Raw genomic sequence first — 25730 nt, forward strand, 5'->3', positions numbered from 1 at the left:
TCCTCTAAAACTCCCCAGTCTGTGCTCTTGCTGGAGGCACATGGGGATATTTTGGGATGGGGACTGGGACAAGAAGCTCCCAGATTATCCCAAAAAATCTGGGAGATTAAATGAATTCCAGGGATCTTCAGCCTGTGCAGTTCTGGGATTCCATCCCCCCTCTTCCCATTTCCTTTGATATATTTTAATTATGCCCTACTCACTCAGCCCCTCTTACCTCACTGTTATTTAGGCTTTTGCAATTAATATTCCCTGAGAATTATCTTTCCATCTTCTGAAAAATCACAGGGATAGAAGGATTCTCATCTTAAACAGCTTTCTGTCAGCACAGCAACCACAGTATTTAATATACCAACCTTAGGACCTGTGAGTTGTTACTTCAATAAAATTAAAAACCACAAATTGACCTGCTTGGCAAACAAATCCCAGCAAGGCTGGGAAAGTTTGAAGGGACTTTCTCAGGAGTGGCGTGAGGAGGCTGCTGTGCCATTCTCTCTTTTTTTTTTTTTTTAATTTCTTTCCCTCTTTTTTAAAATGTCTTTTTAGAGAGCAGCTCTGCTGATTGGAATCCTGAATCCTGCCTGATCCCTGCCCCATTCCCCACCTGGGAAAGCTCCTCCCTGCCTGTGGAGAGGAGCCAGCTCCTCCCAAGGATCCTCCCACAGCTCCCACAGCAGGAAAGACAGCAAAGGTGTTTGATCCTTCCCTGCAGCAGGTGGGGGAGGCAGCCCCAATCCCATTCCCATTCCCAGACCCATTCCCATTCCACTCCCATTACCATTACCATTCCTGTTGTCATTCCCATTTCCAGCCCCATCCCCATTCCCCTTCCCCTTTTCATTCCCATTCCAAGTCCCATTCCCAGCCCCATTCCTATTCCCACTCCCATTCCCCTTCTCATTCCCATTCCCCTTCCCATTCACAGCCCCATTTCCTGCCTCATTCCCTGCCCCATTTCCTTCCTCATTCCCAATCCCAGCCCCATTTGCTGCCTCATTCCCTCATTCCCAGCCCCATCCTCATTCCAAGCCCAATTCCAAGCCCCATTCCCATCCCCATCACCTGCCTCATTCCCTGCCCCTTTCCTATTCCCATTCCTATTCCCAGCCCCATCCAGCCATGCACGGGGCAGGAAATTCCTGCTCCCGAGGGCCGTGCCGGTGGATCCCTCATTCCCATCCCCATTTCCATCCCCATTCCCATCCCCATCCCTATTCCCATTCCCAGCCCCATTTCCATCCCCATTCCATTCCCATCCAGCAGCTCACAGAGCAGGGAATTCCTCTCCCGAGGCTGGTGCCAGTGGATCCCTCATTCCCTGCCCCATTCCCATGCCCATTCCCATGCCCATTCCCATCCCCATCCCCATCCCCATCCCCATTCCCATCCCCATCCCCATCCCATCCCCATCCCCATCCCCATCCCCATCCCATCCCCATCCCCATCCCCATTCCCATTCCCATCCCCATTCCCATCCCCATTCCCATTCCCATCCCTCAGCACACAGAGCAGGGAATTCCTCTCCCGGGCCCATTCCGTGGATCCCACGGAGCAATGCCCGGCAGCCGGAGGGAACGGCCGGGTTTATTTTAACCTTTGGGAATGACAGCGATCCCAGCAGCGATCCCACAGCTGTCAGCGCCGCCAGGCTGCTCCAGCTCCGGCAAATCCGCCCCAAATCCTCTCCGGGGCGGCTGCGGGGGAGGCGGGATCTCCATATTCATGGGGGATCTGTGTTCTGCAGGGTGAGGGACCCTGCTCTGCTCCAGGCAAGCCTTTGCGAGAAGCTCCCGAGATAAATTGCAGGAGTGCTTGAGAGCAGGGAGGGGAATTCCGGGATTTCAGGGGCTGGAAACTCCTTTGGGGGGGTCCCCTGTGCATGGGGGAGTCCCTGGAGACCCTGCCCCATTCCAAGCTCCATTTCCTCCCTCATTCCCAATCCCATTCCCATTCCCAACTCCAGTCCCATTCCCTGCCCCATTCCAGCCCCATCCCTGTTCCCATTCCCAGCCCCATTTCCTGCCCCATTCCAGCCCCATCCTTGTTCCCATTCCAAGCCCCATTTCCTCCCTCATTCCCAATCCCATTCCCATTCCCAGCTCCATTCCCAGTCCCATTCCCAGCCCCATTTCCAGCCCCATCCCTGTTCCCATTCTCAGCCCCATTTCCTGCCTCATTCCCATCTCCATTCCCCTTCTCATTCCCATTCCAAGCCCCATTTCCTGCCTCATTCCCAATCCCACTCCCTGCCCCCTCCCCATTCCCAGTCCCATTCCCAGCCCCATTCCAAGCCCCATGTCCAGCCTCATTTCCCATCTCCATTCCCCTTCTCATTCCTCTTCTCATTCCCATTCCAAGCCCCATTTCCTGCCTCATTCCCATTCCTATTCCCATTCCCATCCCTCAACCTCAAATTTGGGGCTGGGATCTCCCTGCTGGAGATTTTGGAGCTGCTGGGACTCCCATCCCATCACTCTGAGATTTTGGGGGCTTTCCTTCCTCTTTTAATCTTTTTTCCTGCTTTTCCTCCAGGTGAGCAGCTCTGTCCCTGCACTCAAATCCTGGAGTTCTGTCCCCAAAATCCTCAGCTGAGGGTGGGGTGAGCTCCAAAGCCTCTTCCCCCATGGAAATGCCAATTCTCCACCCCCATAGGGCACATCCTGGTTCTGATCCTCCCCTTGGGCACTGCCCTGGGGCTGGGAATGGGGCAGGGAATAAGGGAGTGGAGCAGGGAATGGGAATGGGGCAGGGAATGGGGCAGAGAAGGAGAGAATGGGGCCTGGAATGGGGCTGGGAATGGCAATGGGGCTGGGAATGAGGGAATGGGGCTGAGAATAGGAATGGGGATGGGGATGGGAATGAGGGAATGGGGCAGGGAATGAGGCTGGGAATGAGGGAATGGGGATGGGAATGAGGAAATGGGGCTGGAAATGGGGCAAGGAATGGGGCAGGGAATGAGGGAATAGGACTGGGAAGAGAAAATGGGGCAGGGAATGGGCATGGGGCTGGGAATGAGGGAATGGGGCTGGGAATGAGGGAATGGGGCAGGGAATGGGAATGGGGCTGGGAATGAGGGAATGGGGCAGGGAATGGGAATGGGGATGGAAACAGGGCAGGGAATGAGGGAATAGGACTGGGAATGAGGGGATGGGGCAGGGAATGGGAATGGGGCAGGGAATGGGGCTGGAGATGGGGCTGGGAATGGGAATGTGAAGGGGAATGGGGCTGGCTGCTCTACCTGCTGCAGGGAAGCATTAAACTCCCTCTGAGTCCATTTTTCAGGGACAAACCCACCCAAGGCAGCAGTCCCCACATTTGGCAAAGCTCCCAGCAATGCCTTTGAAGGACTTTTCCCTTTTCAGAGTGTTTTCAGTGCCTGGTCTAGCAGGAGCTGAGTGCTGGAAGTTCTCGATGTGTCTCATCCACGAGGCACATTTGGTTTGAATCAAAATCCCATCGCAGCAGGCACAGGGATTTCCAGCCCGGGATTACGAGTAATTCCAGGTTATTATTAGCAATCACTTTTCATCAGACTCTGCAGCTACAAGATGCAGAACAAGCCCAGCAGAAAGAGACTGAAATGTGGGATTCCTGTTGCTTAAAAAAAATCAAATTGTGCAATGCAAACCAATCGCAATATTATGAGAAATCCTTTACTTTGCCTTCATTGATGTTGGCAATTCAACCTCAGCAGAAGACGAAAGTTCACAGAATCATTAAAGTTGGAAAAGCCTTCCAGGATCATCGAGTCCAAACTGTGACTGACCCAGCTCAGAGCTCTGAGTGCCACATCCAGTTGGGGTGGGGACTCCAAACCTCCCTGGGCACCTCTTTCCTGTATTTAACAGCCCTTTCTAGGAGGGAATTCCTGCTGATGTCCAGCCCTGGCATAGCCTGAGACCATTTCCCCTTGTCCTGTCAATAATTGCCCCCTTACATCGGGCATTAAACAATCGTCCTGCCAATAATTCCCACCTTATATCAGACATGAAACAATTGTCCTGTCAAAAATTGCCACCTTATATCAGACATTAAACAATCGTCCCGTCAATAATTCCCACCTCACATCGGGCATTAAACAATTGCAGCTTCTCTGTGACACAGCCAAACCCACCATGACTTCCTGCACACAAAGCTGAGCTATTAAATCCCTGCAATAATCAGATTTACAGAAGTTTTCTGCCAGGTTTATGGAGCCTATAGCCAGATCCAAGCAGCTCTGTCGGGGCAGACTCCCAGGTAACTCCGAAATTGCATCCTGCCTTTTGGAACAAGTTCTGACACCCCTGCCCCGGTGCAGCCGGGGTTGTTCACCTGGGCTAAGCAAATTAAAAGGTTCTGCTCGGCCTCTCCCTCACTTTGCTGTTCTCCTGGCGGGTAATTGCAGCTGCTGCCGGCTCCCAGCCCCGGGATGGGGAATCGCAGCCCGGCAGCGTGCGGGGACGCGCCGCAGCCATGGCGGGAGGCAGAGGAGGAGGAGGGGATGGAATTCTGTGGTCGGGTTTAATGTGCACCTGCTGGGGAGCTGGTCCGGCGGGCTGCGAGGGCGGCTGGCCGCGGGCCAGGGCCTCCACACCGCCAGGTTTGATCCCTGGAAATCCTGGAGTGCTTCCCGTGTGTCGGAGCTCAGCGCATCCCTCTGGATGTCCAGAGTTGCTGAGGACCCCGTCAGGGGGCTCAGAGACCCTGGCACGCTGCCCAGAGCACCTGGGGATTTGATTTTAACCCCCACAGCAAGTTACCAGCTTTGTAAGGATGTGAAAGTCACACAGGTTTGGATGGTGTAATAATAAAATATTCACAGGGTGGAAATGTAGATTTTAGGATTTTTGGTGTGGGGGTTATGGGGACAAGATGGAGGAACTTGGGTGTGTCTAGTCCTTCTCCTTCTCCTTCTCCTTCTCCTTCCTTCTTCTCCTTCTTCTCTTTTCTTTCTTCTTTCTTCTCCTTTCTTTCTTTTTTCTTCTTTCTTCTTTCTTCTTCTCCATTTTCTGCAGTGATGCTGGCACTTAGGGATTGATTTAGAGTAGAAGTGCGCTGTCTAACGCAGGTGATAGGTATTGGGAATTAAGTGTAAATATGTTACACGTAGTTTGTAGTATAAAAGGGCAACACAGAGTGCCTGTGGCTGCCCTGCTGAGCAGATCTCGGCTGGGCAGAAAGAAAATTTTATAGATCAGAATTAATAAACAACCTCAAGACTGAAAAGTGAAGAGTCCAGACTCGTTCTTCGGACACGTGGGCCGAAACAGAGACACCCTGCACATCTCGGGGCAGCAATTATCAACCAAAACCCGAGAGCCGTGGGGTTGGGAACACCTTCAAACCCCATTGAGCAGGAATCGCCTCGCCCAGCTGGACACGGGTCCGGCTGCCCGGAGGAATTGCGGATTCCCCGTCCCTGGGAGCCTGGAGGGGATCGGAGCAGCCCGGGCTGGTGGAAAGGGGCTGGGATGGGATCAGCTTCCCTGCCAAAGCACCGGGACAGCCCCTCGGGATCCCCTTGGTGTCCCCAGCGCCCCTCGGGGCTTTGGGAAGGGCGGGGGGACCCTGAGGGGGCCGGGGGAGCTGGGAGGGATCGGGGAGAGCGGGGGAAAGGGAAGGGAAGGGAAGGGAAGGGAAGGGAAGGGAAGGGAAGGGAAGGGAAGGGAAGGGAATGCTGGTTTGATGGGAAGGATCAGGGAACAATCAAGGAATGCTGGGTTTTGGGAAGGTTCAGGGAACGCTGGTTACATGGGAAGGATCAGGAACGCTGGTTTGCTGGGAAGGGGAGGATCAGGGAAGGCTGGCTTGCTGGGAAGGGAATGGAAAGATCAGGGAACACTGGTTTCCTGGGAAGGATCAGGGAATGCTGATTTGATGCGAAGGATCAGGGAAGGCTGGTTTCATGGGAAGGGAAGGATCAGGAAAGGATGAGGGAGCGCTGGCCTCAGGCAGTAGCCGCACAGGGCGCTCCACAGGCGGGCCGTGCTGTGCCGTGCCGGGCCGTGCTATGCCGTGCCGTGCCGTGCCGTGCCGTGCCCTCGCTGCCGGGGCGGTGCAGTTGCTCACGTCCCTCCGGAGCGGAGGGTCCCGGCCGGGCACGGGGGGATAAAGGTGGGGAGGATCCAGTTACACAATGGGAGGGAAGCGGGGCCGCCCTCGCAGCCGTTCCCAGCCGGGAGCAGCTGAGCAGAAACCCGGGAGGGGAGGGAGGGTCACTCACTTTATGTCCCCTTTCTCTTTTTCTTCTTTTCTTTTCTCGTCCCCCTCGATTTTTTTTTTTTTTTTTTTTTTTTTTTTGAGGGAGGTTGGATAAAAATCTTAACACCTTGGGAATAGAGGAACAGAGGCACAAAAGGCCGGGCTGTGCAATTTAATCGCGGCCGTGAATGGGAATGGAAAGAAGGGGGGGATTCTCCCAGGGCTAACAGTGCCGCTCTTTTTTCTCTCTCCGCGCACCAGGCAGGAACAGAAACCCTCCAGCGTTTCACCTCCGAGGGAAGCAGCCGCGGGGAAAATCTTCCAGCAGGTTGTGCCAAGCTCTTAGGAACAAATAGGGAAACTTTTTCTTCTGGTTTTTGGGTTTTTTTGTTGTGTTTTTTTTTTTTTTTTTTAATGAGCTCCCCCGGCTGCAAAGCAGCTGTCACCTGAGACAGGGAGGAAGGAAGGTTTTCAGGGAAAACCTTATCCCATAATGGGTGTTCTTGTATCCCTAAACCTTCTAACAACACTTTTGAAGGGCCCTTGAATGAGCCAAGCGCTGATTTGGGGCAGTGGTTCCATCTCTGGCTGTTCCTTTTTCCCTTCAGAACCTGGGACAGGATTGAAGCCAAGCTCCTCTGCCACCAAACCCCTGGAAATCCCACAGCCAGGGCAGAGTGGAAGTTTCCAGGGAATTTTGAGCCCTTGCTGCTTTCAATGTGCAAAAGAAAAATGAAAATGTGCTCTGGTAGCACAGGACTCTGAGGTCTTGGGCAGAAATTTGCCAAATCTGACAGCGGCTCAGAGCAGGTCCCTCACTCCTGAAATCATCCTCCCACTCTTTTAGAGAAAAATAATCAAAGTTCTGCCTCCGTGGGGCCTTTTTGGAGTCTTCTCAGAGTTCCCCTGGTGTTTTAATATTTGTGTCCTGAACCAGCACATGAGGTCACCGTGCTCATGAACCAAACTGAGCCTCACTCACCTCCTGTTCCTACTGCTCATAATTAAAACAGGCAGCAGGTACAAATATCAAACATGGCCCTAAAGGAGCAAATCCCCGGGAAAATGTTGGAGAAAGAACAGAAAATGTGCTGGAATAATCTCAGGGCCCCCTTGGCTCAATTCCTCCCCACACTTGGGCTCCCCTGGCTGTGGATGGGATCCTGGGGAGGGCCAGGCCAACCTGGCCGGGTCTGCAGCCTCAAAAAGCCAAAAAAAACCCAAAAAAATCCAAAAAAGCCAAGTGGGAATGTTCAAATTGGGGTGGAGGAGAGGAGAGGAGAGGAGAGGAGAGGAGAGGAGAGGAGAGGAGAGGAGAGGAGAGGAGAGGAGAGGAGGGCTCTGGAGCCGTGAGTCAGCCCCCATTGAAGTGGCTGCCAGAGTTACTTTTGATTTAATCAGGATCAAACCCTCTGGGATTTTTCTCGCTTCCAAACTGGACCGGGACTCTGAAGTGGAGAAACCACAACGCTTTGTGGGGCTGCTGCTTCTTTTTCTTGATTTTTTTTTCTTCTTTATTTAATGAACTTGGCTCGGTGTCCCAAACCGGAGCCGAAACCCGAAACCCTCCTGTTTCAGGGCTTTTGGCGAGCGCTCGGAACATCTGGCACAGCTGTTCCTGTGAGCCCCGGGCAGCAGCAGCACAGCCCCGTTCCAAAGGGAGCCGACAGCGCCGGGAATGGGGCAGCGCCTTCCTGGAGAGAGGGGGCACAGGGATGGGCAGATGCAGAGGGATCCCATTGTCCTAAAGATAAAAAGGCAGGGATGGGGTAAAGCACCAGGCACAGCTTCCAGACCCCCATGGATAGAGCCTCCTCCTGCTTCTGTTTAAATTCTTATTTTGCCATAAACTGGACTGAATGCCCCAAAGTGGGGAGTTTTGCACCTCCTTTGAATGGGATTTGTGGAACCGGTTCGTCAGATGGGAATTCTGCCCCTGGATGGATCCATGGATTATCCAAGCTGGATTTCCTTGCCCGGCACCACAGAGCTGAGAGTCCTCCCCCTCCCCAGCAAAGGGGGTGGCAGAGGGAGCCCCAAACGTGCTCTGATCCAAACAATCTCAGCTCAGATCAGCCGGAGCTGGTCTCTGAACCCTTGGGTTCATTCTAAGCTGCAGGAACTTGTAACTTTTTATCTGGAAATCTTTCTGCACTCACCTTTCCCGATTTCCCCGCAGCTCTGAGGAGCTGCACTTTCATCCCTGAAACACCCGGAGCTTTAAATCGCCTCTGGGATGGGGGAGAATCAATCCTGCAGCGTGCTAATCCTCATTACGTGCCCATTAGAGCCGAGATTGAATCAGGCATTAGGCTGCCTCCTCCCGTTATGAAATCTGAAAAACAGGATTGAGTTTGGAGCAGGGAGAGGGGAGGGCGAGGAAAACCACGAAACACCTGAAAATTGGGGTTTAGGGCGCGGGCAAAGGGTGGGCTGGGTGATTTTGTGGGGGGAACGGCGCAGGTGAGGGGAGAGCGGGAGGGCTGGGCGAGGTTCGGGGCAGGCAGGGATTGATTTGATTTATTCGATGGATTTGCATGTGCCTACGTGAGCGCAGGGCTGAGCGCCGCGGCTCGCACGTGCTGGGGCGGGAGGGAGGCAGCGGCAGGGAGAGGTGAGAGCCGGGGCAGGAGCGGGGATCCCTGAACAGCCCCAGAGCCGGGGCAGGAGCGGGGATCCCTGAACAGCCCCAGAGCCGGGGCAGGAGCGGGGATCCCTGAACAGCCCCAGAGCCGGGGCAGGAGCGGGGATCCCTGAACAGCCCCAGAGCCGGGGCAGGAGCGGGGATCCCTGAACAGCCCCAGAGCCGGGGCAGGAACGGGGATCCCTGAACAGCCCCAGAGAGGGGACAGGACCGAGAAATCCCTGACAGCCCCATCCCCAGAGTCGGGGCAGGAAAGGGGGATCCCCGACAGACCCAAAGCCGGGACAGGAGCGGGGATCCCCGCCAGCCCCATTCCCATCCCCAGGGCCGGGGCAGGAGCGAGAGATCCCTGACAGCCCCATGCCCAGAGCCGGACAGGAGAGAGGGATCCCCGCCATTCCCATCCCCGTCCCCAGAACTGGGGCAGGAACGGGGGATCCCTGACAGCCCCATTCCCATCCCCAGAGCCGGGGCAGGAGTGAGAGATCCCTGCCAGCCCCAGAGCCGGGGCAGGAGCGGGGATCCCCACCAGCCCCATCCCCAGAGCTGGGGCAGGAGTGAGAGATCCCTGCCAGCCTCAGAGCGGGGACAGGAGCGAGGGATCGCTGCCATCCCCATCCCCAGAGCCGGGCAGGAGAGAGGAATCCCTGCCAGCCCCATTCCCATCCCCAGAGCCGGGGCAGGAGCGGGGGATCCCCGCCAGCCCCAGAGCCAGGACAGGATCGGGGATCCCTGAACAGCCCCATCCCCAGAGCCGGGGCAGGAGAGAGAGATCCCTGCCAGCCCCAGAGCGGGGACAGGATCGGGGATCCCTGCCAGCCCCATCCCCAGAGCCGGGGCAGAATCCCCGCCAGCCCCATTCCCATCCCCATTCCCGAGCCCCTCAGAGCCGCCCCTTCCCCTCCCCAGCGCCGGGATCCCCTCGCACGGGTGGGAGCAGCTTTCCCTCCAGGGCAGGTGATTTTCTGCTGGGGTGGGGGCGCTTTAGGGCGGCGCTGTCATTTCCTCGAGCTCCGCCATCCATAGGAAGCGCCCCCCCCCCCCATCCCCTCCCTTTCCCAGCGCTCCTCCGAGGATGAACTTTTCGCTCATTGTTCTTTGGCAGGTACTTTCAATGGGCTGGAAAATACTCTTCCTGTGAAGTTGCAGTTTTTTGCGGGGCTTGAATGAGTCCAGTCCTCCCCTGGCTCTGCCCAGCGCCACCGATTGGCTCGGCAGCCCGGGGGGGACCGATAAGGGCGGCTATAAAACGCTCGCAGCTCGCGGTCCCCCAGCGAGCCGCAGCCAGAGGGGCCACCCGGATCCTCCGCACATCCCTGCGCTCATCCCCGGCCTCGCCAGGATCCTCCCTCCTTCCTTCCCTCCCTCGCATCCAGCTCCACATCTTCGCTCAAGCCCGAGTGCAAGAGGAGAGGCGCACACATCCAAAAAAAAAAAAAAAAAAAAATCAACCACTCAAAAAAAGAAAAAGAAAAAAAAAAAAGGGAAAAAAACTAAACCGAGCCAACCCCACACTTAGCGGAAACTTGTCAAAGAATGCTCCTAAAGTCTGGTTTTCTGCTGCTGCTGCTGATCAGTGCATCCGCATCCCACGAAGCCGAGCAGAATGACTCTGTGAGCCCCAGGAAGGCGCGGGTGGCGGCGCAGAACTCAGGTAACGCCGCAGCCCCGCTGCCCTCAGCTGCCTCACATTTCTCTGCTGCTGGTTTTTCTTCTTTTTCATTTCCCCCCCCTTTTCCTTCCCCTTATGAACTCACCGGCTGGCAGCACGAATGTTCCTTCCAGGGCTGGTGCGGGAATCTCCCGGAGCAGCGAGGATGCGATCCGGGCTCTCCCCTCCTCCCGCAGCTCCCCGGGGAGTTCCGCGCACTTTTTATCATTTTTATTCTCCTGCTTGCATGCATCCCTCTCCTTCCCCCGGTGCAGCGCTGCTCTGGGGTTTTTAAACCTTTGCTTTTTAGGAACTTGGTGGGATCCGCGGCGCTGGGACTGCCCCATTGTTCTGGAGCATCTCTGTGTTCAAAGAGGGGCAGCCTCGGAGGAATGCAGAACCCAGAAAGTGTCACAAACCGATGGCTATCGGGCAGCTGCCGCTGTAAAAATACATCGGGGACATTTCCCAAACTTGCTTCCACAATGGAGAGAGAAAAAAAAAATAAAAATTGCTTTGGATGTGCGGACTTTGCCGCTTAGATAACTTGGAGGCGTTGTTGGAACAATGGGGATTAAAAATCCGCCTCTACTGTGCTGCAAAGATATTAACGCTCCGGTTCGGGGCTCATTAGCAGCTGCCTTATTTTAGCTCGGCGAGGCTCTGCGGCGCTGGAGCGGGGTGTTTGCTCCATTTGCTTTTGTATTTGGTTGCTATAGGAACGTGGGGTCTCCCCTCGCACCGCGCCCGAGACAATCAGAGCGCGCCCGGACTGCGCTGCGAGCGAAGTTCTAATTGGAACCTGTGGAAAGCTAATTACGGGGCTGGCTCGTGCTGCGGGAGGTTGTGAACCGGGGAGGGGATGAATTACCGAATATTCCTCCCTTCAGGCGCGTCAGCAGCAGCGCGGAACGAGCAGGGGTTAATCGGGGGGATTTTTTTTCAATATTATTCCTTCTTTTTTTTTTTTTTTTTCGGGGAAAATCCCCGTTGTAAAGAATTCTCTTTAGGATGCAAGTTCGGTGTAATGAGGTGCGTTCTGCCGCAGTTAAGGCTCCCTTTTCCCGCACCAGGGGACCCTGGCCTGGCGTTTCTCCCCCGGGAATGTCTGGTAACCTGAGCCGCAGAGCAGCGAACGTGCCTAGCCCGCTCGCTGGGAGGGGACAGATGCTCGGCTCGCCCAGAAAGGTTAATCCCGGCTAATTTCGGGGCAATCATGTGGCAGTTCTGCTGATTCACGGTTAAAATGCTCTGGATGTGCTCTGAGGGAGCCGGGGTGACACGGACACCCTCGTGCTCAGCCGCGCCGCTGCCTCGGGCTTTAACCATCCTCGGAGCGGCGTTACCTGAACTTTCCCGGCCCGAATTCCCCTTCCCCTCCCGAATCTCAGCAAAAATTCCCCTTTTTGGCTGTACCTGCGAGCTCCCGGGGCAGTTTGGCTCCAAGCTGCAGGATCGAGTCCTTCTGGGTGCTGAGAATTGAGTCTCAAGCTCAAATCTTCTTTCTAGGTAATTCAGCATTTTAGAAAAGCACAAATGCCTCCCGATCAGTGCAGTTTCCTGCCAACTTGTTGGCATTTGCCAACGCTTCCACCTCATTTTCCAGTGATTTTGTGAGCCAAGGCTGCTCCCCAAGGAGAGCCCTCAGCACTCAGAGCTTTCCATGGGCCCATCCTCATCCCTGCTCCTGCTTTAGAGGGAATTGGGATAAAGATGTGAATGCCTGAAGAGAGAATGAGGTTGGGATGGAGATTTGGGTCCCCATCTCACTCCTTTGTGAGGTGCTGCCTCTTCCAATCCGTATGTGACCCTCGAGGGCTTTGGTAGCTGGAATTTCTGTTCTTTGGGGCACTGGTCGTGTCCTCAGAGAATTCTGGAATTGTAGAATTCTGGAATGGTAGAATCATGGAATTACAGAATCATGGAAGTGTAGAATTTTGGAATTGTGGAATCCTGGAATTGTGGAATCCTGGAATTGTAGAATCATGGTATTGGAGAATCATGGAATTGTAGAATCCTGGAATTGTAGAATCCTGGTATGGGAGAATCATGGAATTGTGGAATTATGGAATTATAGAATCATGGAAGTGTAGAGTCATGGAATTATAGAATCATGGGATTGTAGAATCATGGAATTACGGAATCACGGAATTGTAGAATCATGGAATTACAGAATCGTGGGATTGTAGAATTCTGGAATATAGAATTATGGAATCTTGGAATGGTTTGGGTTGGAAAGGGACCTTAGAGCTCATTCCATCCCCAGCCATGGGCAGGGACACATTCCACCATCCCAGGGTGCTCCAGCCTGGCCGGGGACTCTTCCAGGGATGAGGAATCCTCAACCTCTCTGGGCACCCTGTCCCAGGGCCTCGCTGCCCTCCAAGGATGGATTTTCTCCCTAACATCTGACCTAAATCTCTCCTCTTTTAGCTTAAAACCAATCCCAGCCGTTCTAGCACCGTGCATATAAAAACTCGCTCTCTTTCTTTTTTATAATCTGCTTTTCTGCACCAGGAGGGGCTCTGAGCTCTCCCTGGAGCCTTCTCTTCTCCAGGAGGAGCCTGTTCTTCTCCAGCTGCTCCATCTCTTCTCACAGGCAGATTTTGGGGTCTCGGAGAGGCTCTGACCCTGGTCACGGTGCTGGATCAGGATTTGGCAGGGACTGGGCAGCATTTTTGGGGCTGAGCACGATTTTTGGGGGCTGGGCAGGATTTTTGGAGCTGAGCAGAATTTTTGGGGCTGGGCAGGATTTTTGGAGCTGGGCAGGATTTTTGGGTCTAGGCAGGATTTCTGGGGTCTGGGCAGGATTTCTGGGGTCTGGGCAGGATTTTTGGGACTGGGCAGGATTTGGCCAGGGACTGGGCAGGATTTTTGGGGTCTGGGCAGGATTTTTGGGGTCTGGGCAGGATTTTGGGGGCTGAGCAGGATTTTTGGGGCTGAGCAGGATTTTTGGGTCTGGGCAGGATTTTTGGGTCTGGGCCGGATTTGGCCAGGACTGAGCAGGATTTTTGGGGCTGGGCAGGATTTTTGGGGCTGGGCTCGCTGTCCATGTGCTGATGTTCCTGTGCCCCTCTGTCGCAGCCGAGGTGGTTCGGTGCCTGAACAGTGCCCTCCAGGTGGGCTGCGGAGCCTTCGCCTGCCTGGAGAACTCCACGTGCGACACGGACGGGATGTACGACATCTGCAAATCCTTCCTCTACAGCGCTGCTAAATTCGACACTCAGGTACGGCCCGGGCACCACGGGAATCCAACCCAGCCGGGAATGAATCAAACCACACCGAGAATCAAACCCAGCCAAGAATCAAACCCGGCCGAGAATCAAACACGGCCGACAATAAATGGGAGCCGCCTTTTCATGGCCCGGACAAGTCCTGCGGGTTCTGAAGCACGTGCGAGGCGCTCTGCTCAGTGCCTGCCTTAATTTAAGCTGTGCTTTGGGCAGGATTAACCCTCCCCTCCCTGCAGCCCTTCCTGCTGCTGCTCTCAGCCCCATTTCTGGCTCCAGGGCTCTTTTTCCACCCGCTCGCTGCTCCGGGTGAGGACTTGGCACGGAGGGTTCCGAGGGGTGGAGAGCGAGGTTTCCTCTCCGGGAGGAAATAGAAATGTTCTTCTAACAAAATAAATCTCCTGGCTGTGTGACCTGGCACAGGGCTGGGCTTTGGCTTGGAAGCGTTCGGGTCTGGGAATGCACGGCCAGACTGGGATTGCAGGGAGAATAAACGGGATAATATTGGAGGGCTCTGCTCTGCCAAAATCCTGTTCCCTCTGTGCTTTCCTCCCAAAATCCACACTTCTTCCCTCTGCTCCTGCTCCCAAGGACAGATTTAAAAGCTCGTAAAGGCTCTTGAGGTCTGAACCAGGAGTGTTAAACTGCTGGCATTAAATTGATGTTGATCTGTGGGGCAGAGCTGCTCCACCTCTGGTCCTGGCGCTCCCAGGCTGAAGATTCCCACTGCCTAAATCCTTTGGCAATGGGAGTTCAGAGCATCCCGACTGCTGAGTGACAACTCTGCAGTAGTCGGGAACATTCAAATCCCATTCCCTGCCTTAATTGCAGGAGGGTAATTAGCACAGCCAGGCCGGGTGGAGTATCCACAACACTTCTCCTTCCTTTGGATTCTGTTAAAAATAATTTAGAAACTGCTGCAAAATAGTTGATACATCATTAAGCATGTACAGTTAGTTTGGTTGTTCTATTGTAAAAGGGGTTCAAAGGGCAGTTGTAGGAAATCCGGTACTCAAGGTACCATAACACACCTCAGTAAATGCACCGGAGCCAGCCTGGACCGAGCTGTAATGGTCAATCAAGGCCTAAAACCTTCATGCAAATGAAGGATCCAAACAGAAACCAATCCAAAGGGACAAGAAACAGGATAAAAAGGGGCTCCTGACCCACTGAATTGTGCTGCTCCACCTGGGGCTGCTCAAGGAGCCCCAGAGCTGGCGCTGCAGCATCCTCGGCAGGAACGCTCCTGCCCCATTTCCTGCCCCATCTCCTGTCCCATTCCCCTTCTCATTCCCATTCCCAGCCCCATTCCATGCCCAATTCTCATCCCCTGCCCCATTCCCAACCCCATTCCCATTCCTCTTCTCATCCAATTCCCATTCCCTTTCCCAACCCCATTCCCATTCCCCTTCTCATTCCCATCCCCATTCCCATTCCCCTTCTAATCCAATTCCCATCTCCATTCCCATCCCTATCCCCATTCCCCTTCTCATTCCCATCCCCATTCCCAACTCCAACCCCATTCCCATTCCCACTCCTATTCCCCATTCCCATCCCCATTCCCATTCCCCTTCTCATCCAATTCCCATCTCCATTCCCATTCCCATCCCTATCCCCATTCCCCTTCTCATTCCCATCCCCATTCCCAACTCCAACCCCATTCCCATTCCCACTCCTATTCCCCATTCCCATCCCCATTCCCATTCCCCTTCTCATCCCATTCCCATCCCTATCCCCACCCCCATTCCCATTCCCCTTCTCATTCCCATCCCCATTCCCATTCCCAGTCCCATCCCCATTCCCACAGGCCCCCTTGCTTTAGGCCTTTCTTTTTTCATAATAAAAGCTGAAATCACTTTAGCACCGGGACCCTGCTCTCGTTTTTATCCCTGGAATTTATCCCAGATTCCCTGGAATTCAGCTGAAGTTGGTTTTCCTTCCCGTGTGCAGGGAAAAGCGTTCGTGAAGGAGAGCCTCAAGTGCATCGCCAACGGGGTGACCTCCAAGGTGTTCCTGGCCATCCGCCGGTGCTCCACGTTCCAGAGGATGATCTCGGAGGTGCAGGAGGAGTGCTACAGCAAGCTGGACCTGTGCGGCATCGCCCGCCGCAACCCCGAGGCCATCACCGAGGTGGTGCAGCTCCCAGACCACTTCTCCAACCGGTACGGAACGGGAATTCCTGGGGTACGGAGGGGAACTGAGGGGCAGGAACCACGGGGGATGGGGGATAAACCTGTGCAGGGCCTGGGACATCCCACCCAGGAAAGCTCCCTGCCTCTGCACGCCCTGCTCAGCCTCAGCAGTGTTCTCCATGATGGTTTTGGGAAATAAATGTATTTACCCTTTTGCGGAAAATACATTTCCCTTTTGGGGAAAATACATTTCCCTTTTGGGGAAAATACATTTCTTTTCCTCTTTGGGAAAACACATTTGTTGTTCATTCTGGCAAATACATTTATTTCCCCCTTTGGGGAAAATACATTTCCCTTTTGGGGAAAATACATTTCCCTTTGGGGAAAACACATTTGTTTTCCTTTTTTTGGAAAACACATTTGTTATCCATTCTGGGAAATGCATTTATTTCCCCTTTTGGGAAAATTCCTTGTTTTCCTTTGTGGAAAAACACATTTGTTGCTCATCGTGGGAAATGCACGTATTTCCCTTTCAGGGAAAATACATTTATTTCCCCTTTTGGGAAAATTCCTTTATTTCCCCTTTCAGGAAAATTCCTTTATTTCCCTTTTTGGGAAATGCATTTATTTCCCTTTTTGGAAAAATACACTTGTTGTTCATTTTGGGAAATACATGTCTGTCCCTTTCTGGGCAAATACATTTACTTCCCTTTCTGGGCAAATTAATTTATTTTCCTTTATGGGAAAATGCACTTGTCGTTCATTTTGGGAAATACATTTATTTCCCCTTTTGGGAAAATGCCTTTATTTGCCTTTTTGGGAAAATACAGTTGTTGTTCCTTTTGGGAAATACACGCATTTCCCCTTCTGGAAAAAAATATTTATTTCCCATTCTGGGAAAATACATTTATTTCCATTTTGGGGAAAATACATTTATTTCCCCTTTATGGGAAAATTCCTTTATTTTCCTTTTTGGGAAACACATTTATTTCCCTTTTGGGGGAAATTAATTTATTTTTCTTTTTGGGAAAACACACTTGTTTTTCAATTTGGAAAATACATGTCTGTCCCTTTTTGGGCAAATACCTTTATTTCCCATTCTGAGAAAATATATTTATTTCACTTTTTGAGAAAATTCCTTTCTTTTCCGTTTTGGGAAAACACGCTTGATTTTCATTTTGGGAAATACACATCTTTCCCTTTCTGGGCAAATACATTTATTTCCCTTTTTGAAAACATATTTATTTCCCTTTTTGCTTGTTTTACATTTTGGGAAATACACATATTTCCCTTTCTGGGCAAACACATTTATTTCTCCTTTTGGGAAATATATTTATTTCTCCTTTGGGGAAATACATTTAAAAGCATTTCCAGAGAAGAATCATAAGATTATCTAGACATCCCTTACTCCAAAGTCTGGAGGTTTTGGGTGCATTGTAATGGTCAGTGATCCCAAAGAGGTTGATTAATTTGGCATGTGTGGCACATTGAGCTGCTCAATGGAATGGTTTGGGTGGGAAGGGACCTTAAACCCCATCTCATCCCACCCCTCCAAGCACAGGGACACTTTCCCCTGTCCCTGATTGCTCCAAGCCCTGTCCAGCCTGGCCTTCCCCATCCTTTGCCATCATTCCCTCCTCCTGATTATGGGATCTCATACCCAGCTCCAGCCACGGCCTCTTTCCATGGTGGAACACGTCCCTCTCCTGATTTTGGGGTCTGTGGGGTGGTTTGAGCTCATTCCCATTCTGGTGGCACCTGGGACCATGCAGAGAGTTTGGTAAATCCCAGCTTAAAGGTGTTCACAGCCATCCCCTCCCTGGGGCTCATATGGCACTGGGAAAGGAATCCTTGTCCTCCAGGATCCTTGTCCTCCAGGTCACCACACTGCTGCAAAACCCAAGAAAAATGAAAGGAGCTGTTGCTGCTCATTTGTGGTCCCTGGGAGTCCCCTGAGCTGGATGTTCACTGGTAGCAGCAGGCAGGCAAGGAGACTCCACACGGCTTCTGTGGGTGCTAATTAATGAGGGTGCTAATTATTGGGGGTCCCACCCCCTGGAGCAGCATGGTTTCTGAGGGAGAAGTGAGGGAGAAACAGAGGGAGAGGCCAGGGAGAAAAGGACCAAGAGAGCAAAGAGCCAAGAAAGGTTCTGATCTCCCTGGCACAGCTTAACAGGGAGATTCAAATTGGGCGCAGAATAAATCTTGGGCCAGTGGGATTTCAGATCCGTGATCCTTCAGGGGAGGATCACAGGCTTGGAATAACAAGGAGTGAGACAGAGCACACCATTTAACTGAAATGTGACGCCACAGTTCACCCTTTTTTTGTTAGGAAGAAAAGATTAAGAGAAATAAGGACCAAGAGAGAATCTCTGGTCTCCCCCCATAGCTTAACAGGGAGATTCAAAGTGGATGCAAATAAACCTTGGGCCAATGGGATTTCAGATCCATGATATTCCAGGGGAGGATCAGTCTTGGATTAAACCGTACATATTCAAGGGGTGAGACAGAGCACACCATTTAACTGAAATGTGACGCCACAGTTCACCCTTTTTTTGTTAGGAAGAAAAGATTAAGAGAAATAAGTGCCAAAAGAGAATCTGTGATTTCCCCCTCACAGCTTAACAGGGAGATTCAAACTGGGTGCAGAATAAATCTTGGGCCAGTGGGATTTCAGATCCATGATCCTTCAGGGGAGGATCACGGGCTTGGAATAACGAGGGGTGAGACAGAGCAAACCATTTAACTGAAATGGGATGCCACAGTTCACCCTTTTTTTGTTAGAAAGAAAAAATGAAGACAAATAAGTGCCAAAAGAGCATCTGTGGTCTCCCCCCACAGCTTAACAGGGAGATTCAAACTGGGTGCAGAATAAATCTTGGGCCAGTGGGATTTCAGATCCATGATCCTTCAGGGGAGGATCACAGGCTTGGAATAACAAGGGGTGAGACAGAGCAAACCATTTAACTAACGTGTAACACAATTCATCCTTTTTTTGTTAGAAAGAAAAGATTAAGAGAAATAAGGACCAAGAGAGAATTTATGGTCTCCCCCCATAGTTTAACAGGGAGATTCAAAGTAGGTGCAGAATAAACCTTGGGCCAAGGGGATTTCAGATCCATGATATTCCAGGGGAGGATCACGGGCTTGGAATATCGAGGGGTGAGACAGAGCACAGCATTTAACTAAAATGTAACACCACAGGGAGCCAGCACCCCTGGTCCTGTACAACCCCCTGTGCCAACCCCGTGTTCCTCGTCTCTGGTGTCCTGGTTTGAAAAGGAAGTGAGGTTTTTTTTGGAGTTTGTGGTCAAACCAATCAGTGCTGAAATTGGAATATTTGAGGCCATGGATTCACCTCTGAGAACAGAGGGGTTAAAAGCAGAGAACTCCCAGGGGAACTTTCTCTTGGTTCTGGTGGGCTGAGGAGGTCAGAGCTCCTGCTTTGCTCCGTGTCTGGTCACACCTCACAGCAGACACCAGGGAGAACGGATTTTCATGGGGGCACTGGCACTGTCAAACCTGGGCACAGCCTGGGGCTCTCACTGCTCTGCCTTGGGGCTGTCCCCTGTCCCTGTGGGAATGTCACACTGCTACCTGGCACCTTCCCCTGAGCAGGGCTGCCCTGTCCCTGTCCCTGCAGGGACAGCAATGTCACACCTGGCACCTTCCCCTGAGCAGCACTGCCCTGTCCCCTGTAGTGTCACACTGCTACCTGGTACCCTCCCCTGAGCAGAACTGCCCTGTCCCCTGTCCCTGCAGGGATGGCAATGTCACACCTGGCACCTTCCCCTGAGCAGGATTGCCCTGTCCCCTGTCCCCTGTCCCTGCAGGGATGGCAATGTCACACCTGGCACCTTCCCCTGAGCAGGATTGCCCTGTCCCCTGTCCCCTGTCCCTGCAGGGATGGCAATGTCACACCTGGCACCCTCCCCTGAGCAGCCCTGCCCTGTCACTGTCCCTGCAGGGACAGCAATGTCACACCTGGCACCCTCCCCTGAGTAGAACTGCCCTGTCCCCTGTCCCTGCAGTGTCACACTGATGCCTGGCACCTTCCCCTGAGCAGAACTGCCCTGTCCCTGTCCCTGCAGGGACGGCAATGTCACACCTGGCACCCTCCCCTGAGTGGAACTGCCCTGTCCCCTGTCCCTGCAGTGTCACACTGATGCCTGGCACCTTCCCCTGAGCAGAACTGCCCTGTCCCTGTCCCTGCAGGGATGGCAATGTCACACCTGGCACCCTCCCCTGAGCAGCCCTGCCCTGTCCCCTGTCCCCTGTCCCTGCAGGGATGGCAATGTCACACCTGGCACCCTCCCCTGAGCAGCCCTGCCCTGTCCCCATCCTCCAAGGACAAGGGACACAGGGAGCCTCAGGGTTGCTGCAGGGCAGGGATTTCTTGCTCCCAATGCTGGAACAATCAGTGCTGAGTCTTGTGATTGGGATAAAAGGGACCTTTTGGAGATGTTGGAGTAAAGATGGAGAACTGGAGTGCAAACAGAGCACTGGGTCCTGTCCTCAGCTCCTCTGGGGTGGCCTTGGCTGGGTCCAGGAGCATCCCAAACCTCCAGACCTGTCCCAGGACAGGTGTGCAGGTGATGAATGCATTTTATGTTGCATCAAGCAGCATAAATTTATTCAGAGAATCCCAGAATATCCAGAGCTGGGAGGGACCCACAAGGATCATGGAGATCCATTTCCCATCACAGAAAACTCTCCTGTAGATGGAGATTTTTTTTCTTGTCTATCCAGAAAATGGCAGCATTGGGAAGGCAAAATTATACTGGGGGGAGTAAAGATGAAACTTGTGCAGCAAATTTGGGGGGGAAATTGGAACCTTCAAAATAAGATTTTGGAGGACTGGGAGAGGAGCAGGCAGCTCTGTGGAGGCCCAGGTTAAACTGATGGACTGGGCAGCTCAGCAGAAAGAAAAAGTCTTTTCTTTCCATGTCCTCCTTTGGAAGGGGACATGGGGACACTTGGGCAGTGCTGGCCTCTGAGAGGACCCAGCCCTGGAGCCTCTCCCGAGACCCAGGGGCTCCTCCCCAGCCCAGCAGAGGACATTGTGACACGCTGAGGAACAAAAGCAGCAGGATTTCCCAGCTCCGAGGTGAGGCTGAGGGCTCGGGAGCATCCTGCTTTCCCAGCGCGGGATCAGAATGTGCCACTTGGCCCGGCCCCAGGGGAAGTCCTTAAAGGTCATTGCATCCTGCTGCCATCCCAGCTGGGGCAGGAGCAGCAGGGGAGGGGAATCTCTGCTCACAGCCCAGCTCTGGAAGGTGTCCCAGCGTGGAAACCACGGGGCTGGATGTGTCTGGCCCTGGTTTAAGCCAGGCTTGTGGCTGGCTCAGCTTTGCTCATCTCCAGACCCTCCCAGCCCTGCTCAGAGCGAGCCTGAGCCTGATCCCTTTGTGCAGCTCTGACCTCACCCGACCTCCCCAGGGCTGAGAGTTGGGAAAGGATTTTCAATGGGAACTCTCATTTCCCTCTTCCTTCCCCTCCTCCACCTGCAGGTTGTTCTCCTCTCTGCTCCTGTGGAAAAATGTCAGCGTGACCTTAAAGTGCTTAAAATAAGTTCCTTTCAGGCAGAAATCCCAGCGAGTGTGGGCCTGCTGCCCTTTTTCCCAGCTCTGTCGCCCTGGGAAGATGTTCCCTGGCACAGGGGAGGTGCCAGGCGCTGCCCCAGCCCTAATCCTGGGGGAACATTCCTTGGGGGAATTCGCAGCAGGGCTGGGAATGCAGAGCAGCACCCCTGTGCTGTCAGTGTGCGAGTCAGGCCTGGGGAAAAAGTGACCTGGACTCCCAAGGCATTCACAGAAAGTTAATTCAATTTAGTGACCTGGACTCCCAAGGCATTCACAGAAAGTTAATTCAATTTAGTGACCTGGACTCCCAAGGCATTCACAGAAACCTAATTCAATTTATTGAGCCACCCATTGCTTTTTATACCCTAGTTTGCTACAAGTGGACCTGATTGGTCCTTTGATTAAAACACCATCACCATTGGCTAATTAACAATTTATAAACCATTTATGACAATCTTATGATTGCTATAAATGGTTTATAATATAAAATATAAACGGCTATACACCCATTTATAAACAATCTTATGTTTATAACATATAAGTAGTTATACACCTATTTATGAACAATCTTGTGAGAATAACAAGAAAACAGATACTAGAGAAACAACACCTGGAGGTTGTTTTTAATTATTGGGTATCACTGTTTATCTACAGCTCCTCAAAGCTTCCCAGGCTGATTCTGGGAAAACTTATTTAGCTTCTTTCTTTCTCTTTCTAGTCCACTTTCTCTCCCTTTCTCTCCCTTTCTCTCTCTTTCTCTTTCTTTCTCTTTCTTTCTCTTTCTCTCAGGAGCTGCCACCACACCTGGCTGCTCTTGCACAAGGAATTTGTGCCCAGCGCCGCTGGGAGGGGAAGATGGGGCTGGAGAGGAGGCAGGGGAAGCCTCACTTGGGCTGGAGGTGACCACGGATTGTCCCAAGGATCTGTCCCCAGGGAACCCAGGGATCTGCCAGGCTTGGGCTGGGCTGCTCCTCCCTGTGGCCCTTGTAAGGGAAAGGGACAGGAGGGACAAAGGGAATGGAAGTGACAGTGGATTGTGTGTGCTAAAGATCTGTCCCCAGGGGATCTGCCAGGCTTGGGCTGTGCTGCTTCTCCCCCTTCTGGTCCTTGTAAGGGCTGTGCAGGGAAAGGGACGGGAGGGACAGAGGGAATTTTGCCGCAGGGATGGAGCAGTCGTGGCTCAGAGGCCAGGCCAGGCTGGGATCCCGGCAGGATCTGTTGCTGCCAACATCAATTATTTTCCCTCCCAAAGCTCCAGGAACTCTGGTGTTGAGCAGAGAGTAAATCACAGCCTTTAACCCATTCCTTAAATCCCAGCCTTTAACCCATTCCTAACCTCTCAGCTCCTTGTTTTACCTTCCCGATCCACCAGGATCACCCCAAACCCACCCTGCTCACCCCTCACCTCCCAGAGCTGCTGGTTAGGGGCAATTAAATCAGGATTTTGGCCATGTGTTCCTCCCCTGTGCCAGGGGCACAGCACCTCCATACCCAGGGTGTGGAGTGGGGGCTCTGGGAGCCCTCAGCCTCCCCTCAGAGCTGGGAAATCCTGCTGCTTTTGTTCCTCAGCGTGTCACAACGTCCTCTGCAGGGCTGGGGAGGAGCTCCTGTGCCTCAGGAGAGGCTCCAGGGCTGGGTCCTCTCAGAGGCCAGCACTGCCCAAGTGTCCCCATGTCCCCCTCTGAGGGCTGCTGAGCTGCCCAGTCCGTCAGTTTAACCTGGGCTTCCACAGAGCTGCCTGCTCCTCTCCCAGTCCTCCAGACATCCTCTTTCAAAGGTTCCAATTTCCCCCCCAAATTGCTACACAAGTTTCATCTTTGCTCCCCCCAGTATAATTTTGCCTTCCCAATGTTGCCATTTTCTGGATAGACAAGAAAAAAATACCTCCCTCTACAAGAGAGTTTCCTGTGATGGGAAATGGATCTCCATGGTCCTTTCCCAACCTTAAAAATTCTGCCACAACACCGTCAGAAATCAGTTCCAAACACGCTCTGGCTGTGTTAAAAACCCTGATTTTTGCAGTTTTGTCACCTGGCTGGGTGATATCCTGATTTCCTGCTGGGCTGGTTCACCCCCAAGCAGGCAGCACTGGATAATTCAGTCCTCTTTTGGGGACAGAGTGTCTGAGTACCCAGGCTGCTCTTAGCCACAGGCAACCTTAGCAAGCTTAAGGGATATCAGCTCTTTAGGGATTTATCAGCTCTCTCATGATTTCAGCCCTTTGCTTGCTAAGGTGTCGATGCAGGCCGAGAAGGAGACATGAGAGAGGAGAAGGCAGCCGGAGTTCCGCAGTGATGGCTTTATTGGGGGGTCTGTGAAGGGTTCCAGGGGCAGCTCTTCTGACCAGAATGAGCTAAACCAGCCCTTTATATAGGGTATAGGGGGATCCAGAATTGTCCAATAGCAGGGGTTAAGGGAAAGTGATCTACGGGGAGATAAGCTGGGGTCTGAAAGGTGGAAGAGAGGGGCTTCTTGCTATTTTGTGACAAGGATCTGACTCCATGTTTCAGAAGGCTTGATTTATTATTGTATGATATATATTACATTAAAACTATACTAAAATAATAGAAGAAAGGATTTCATCAGAAGGCCAGCTAAGAATAGAAAAAGAAAGAATGATAACAAAGGCTTTTGTGTCAGACAGAGAGCCCGAGCCAGCTGACTGTGATTGGCCATTAATTAGAAACAACTCTGAGACCAATCACAGATGCACCTGTTGCATTCCACAGCAGCAGATAACCATTGTTTGCATTTTGTTCCTGAGGCCTCCCAGCTTCTTGGGAGAAAAAATCCTAAGGAAAGGATTTTTCAGAAAATATCATGACTACACTATTTCACCATGACTTGGCATTTCCTGTCGTTAAGCCTCGGCTCTCCATGGGGCCCTAGCAAGCCCAGAGCCTGCTGCAGGATGACACCGTGGTCTAACCGGGTCCTTGTCCTGCAGGTATTACAACAAGCTGGTTCGGAGCCTGCTGGAGTGCGACGAGGACACGGTGAGCACCATCAAGGAGAGCCTGATGGAGAAGCTGGGCCCCAACATGGCCAGCCTGTTCCACCTGCTGCAGAGCGACCACTGCGCCCAGGGCCACCCCCGCGCCGAGCTGCTGCGCAGGAGGCTCTCGGAGCCCCAGAAGCTGAAGCTGCTGCTCAGGAACCTGCGAGGTGAGGGCTCCACAGCCGCCCACGCCAAGCGCGGCTCCGCCGAGCGCGCCTGACCGGGCCGGGCAGGCCGAGCACGACCAAAGCTGAGGGCTCTGCTCTAGGAGTGCTGCACCCAAAGCCAGCGGACTGTAGGTGTTGTGACCCCCAGGAGCTGGGTTTAGTTCCTTAGGGCTCGTTTTGCTAGTTCATCTTCTCTGTTCCTCTCCAACAACACTTCTGCATGGGTCTGTGTTCGGTGTCGCGGCTTTCCCGCCAGCCAGACGGCTCTGTCTCTTCTCTTTCCCACACAAAAATCTGTTATCCTAAAAAATCTTAGTCTTTAGTAGATCCCTACAGTGGTCGGGCCTTCAGGCACCAAACTCCCAAGGTTTGGAGGCTGAGTTTGTCCCAAGCTGTTGTGGTGACACCAGCCAGGCCTGGAGGTTCAGCACTGAGGGGAGGAGCCGCTCCTCTCCTGCAGGTGATGAAAAATGCACTAAAAACTCTCACACATCCTAAAAACTCTCACAGATCCTAAAAACATCCGTGGGATTCATGTCATGAATCTGTGCTGGCCATGGACGAGCATGGATGTCACGTTCCTGGTCCTGTAGTGTCTCCCTCAGCCCTGATCCTTCCAGCAGAGTGCTGTGAACACGTTTAAGTCGGGATTTACCAAACTCTCTGCATGGTTTAATCACCAGGAGCTGGCACCATGGTGCAAAATGAGCTCAAACCACCCCACAAAGCCCAAAAGCAGGAGAGGGACGTGTTCCACCATGGAAAGAGGTTGTGGCTGCAGCTGGTCAGGAGGTCCCATAATCGTGTGTTGTATTTCAAAGCTCACATCTCTGTACTGTATTTAACTGCCTGAAGCTTTAAACCAAGCCTAACAGAAACAAAGCCTGTCTTAAGATTAGAGTATTAAAGGCCTTGCTCTAACTGTGGTATAAATAGTGCTAAAATCTGTCTGTACTGTACATAAACTCCACCAGAGTCTGCTCCAAAGGAGCAGAACAGAATAACTTTATTGCCTAAACTGAGTTTTGTAAGTCAGCTCTTTCTTTTATTATTATTGTTATTATTATTGTTGTTATTATTATTGTTATTGCTTTCTTTTTCCTGGAAGCAGGACCTCTGTCATAGTCAGGAGTTCACATTCTA

At 52.6% G+C, this 25730-nt stretch overlaps 1 protein-coding gene across 1 annotated transcript; it reads left to right on the top strand.

The window, feature by feature from the left end:
- Positions 1-9993: 9993 nt before the first annotated feature.
- Positions 9994-24675, top strand: STC1 (stanniocalcin 1). The gene is given in 6 exon segments (XM_054270548.1): positions 9994-10027; positions 10030-10298; positions 10337-10481; positions 13563-13705; positions 15659-15870; positions 24370-24675. Coding segments are annotated over 6 exon segments (1074 nt in total). The 3' UTR covers positions 24641-24675.
- Positions 24676-25730: the final 1055 nt, after the last annotated feature.

This window comes from Melozone crissalis, unplaced genomic scaffold (genome assembly GCF_028551555.1).
Source record: "Melozone crissalis strain CALT ecotype California unplaced genomic scaffold, PUWL_Pcris_2 ptg000010l_1, whole genome shotgun sequence".
In the NCBI taxonomy this organism is placed as follows: domain Eukaryota; kingdom Metazoa; phylum Chordata; class Aves; order Passeriformes; family Passerellidae; genus Melozone; species Melozone crissalis.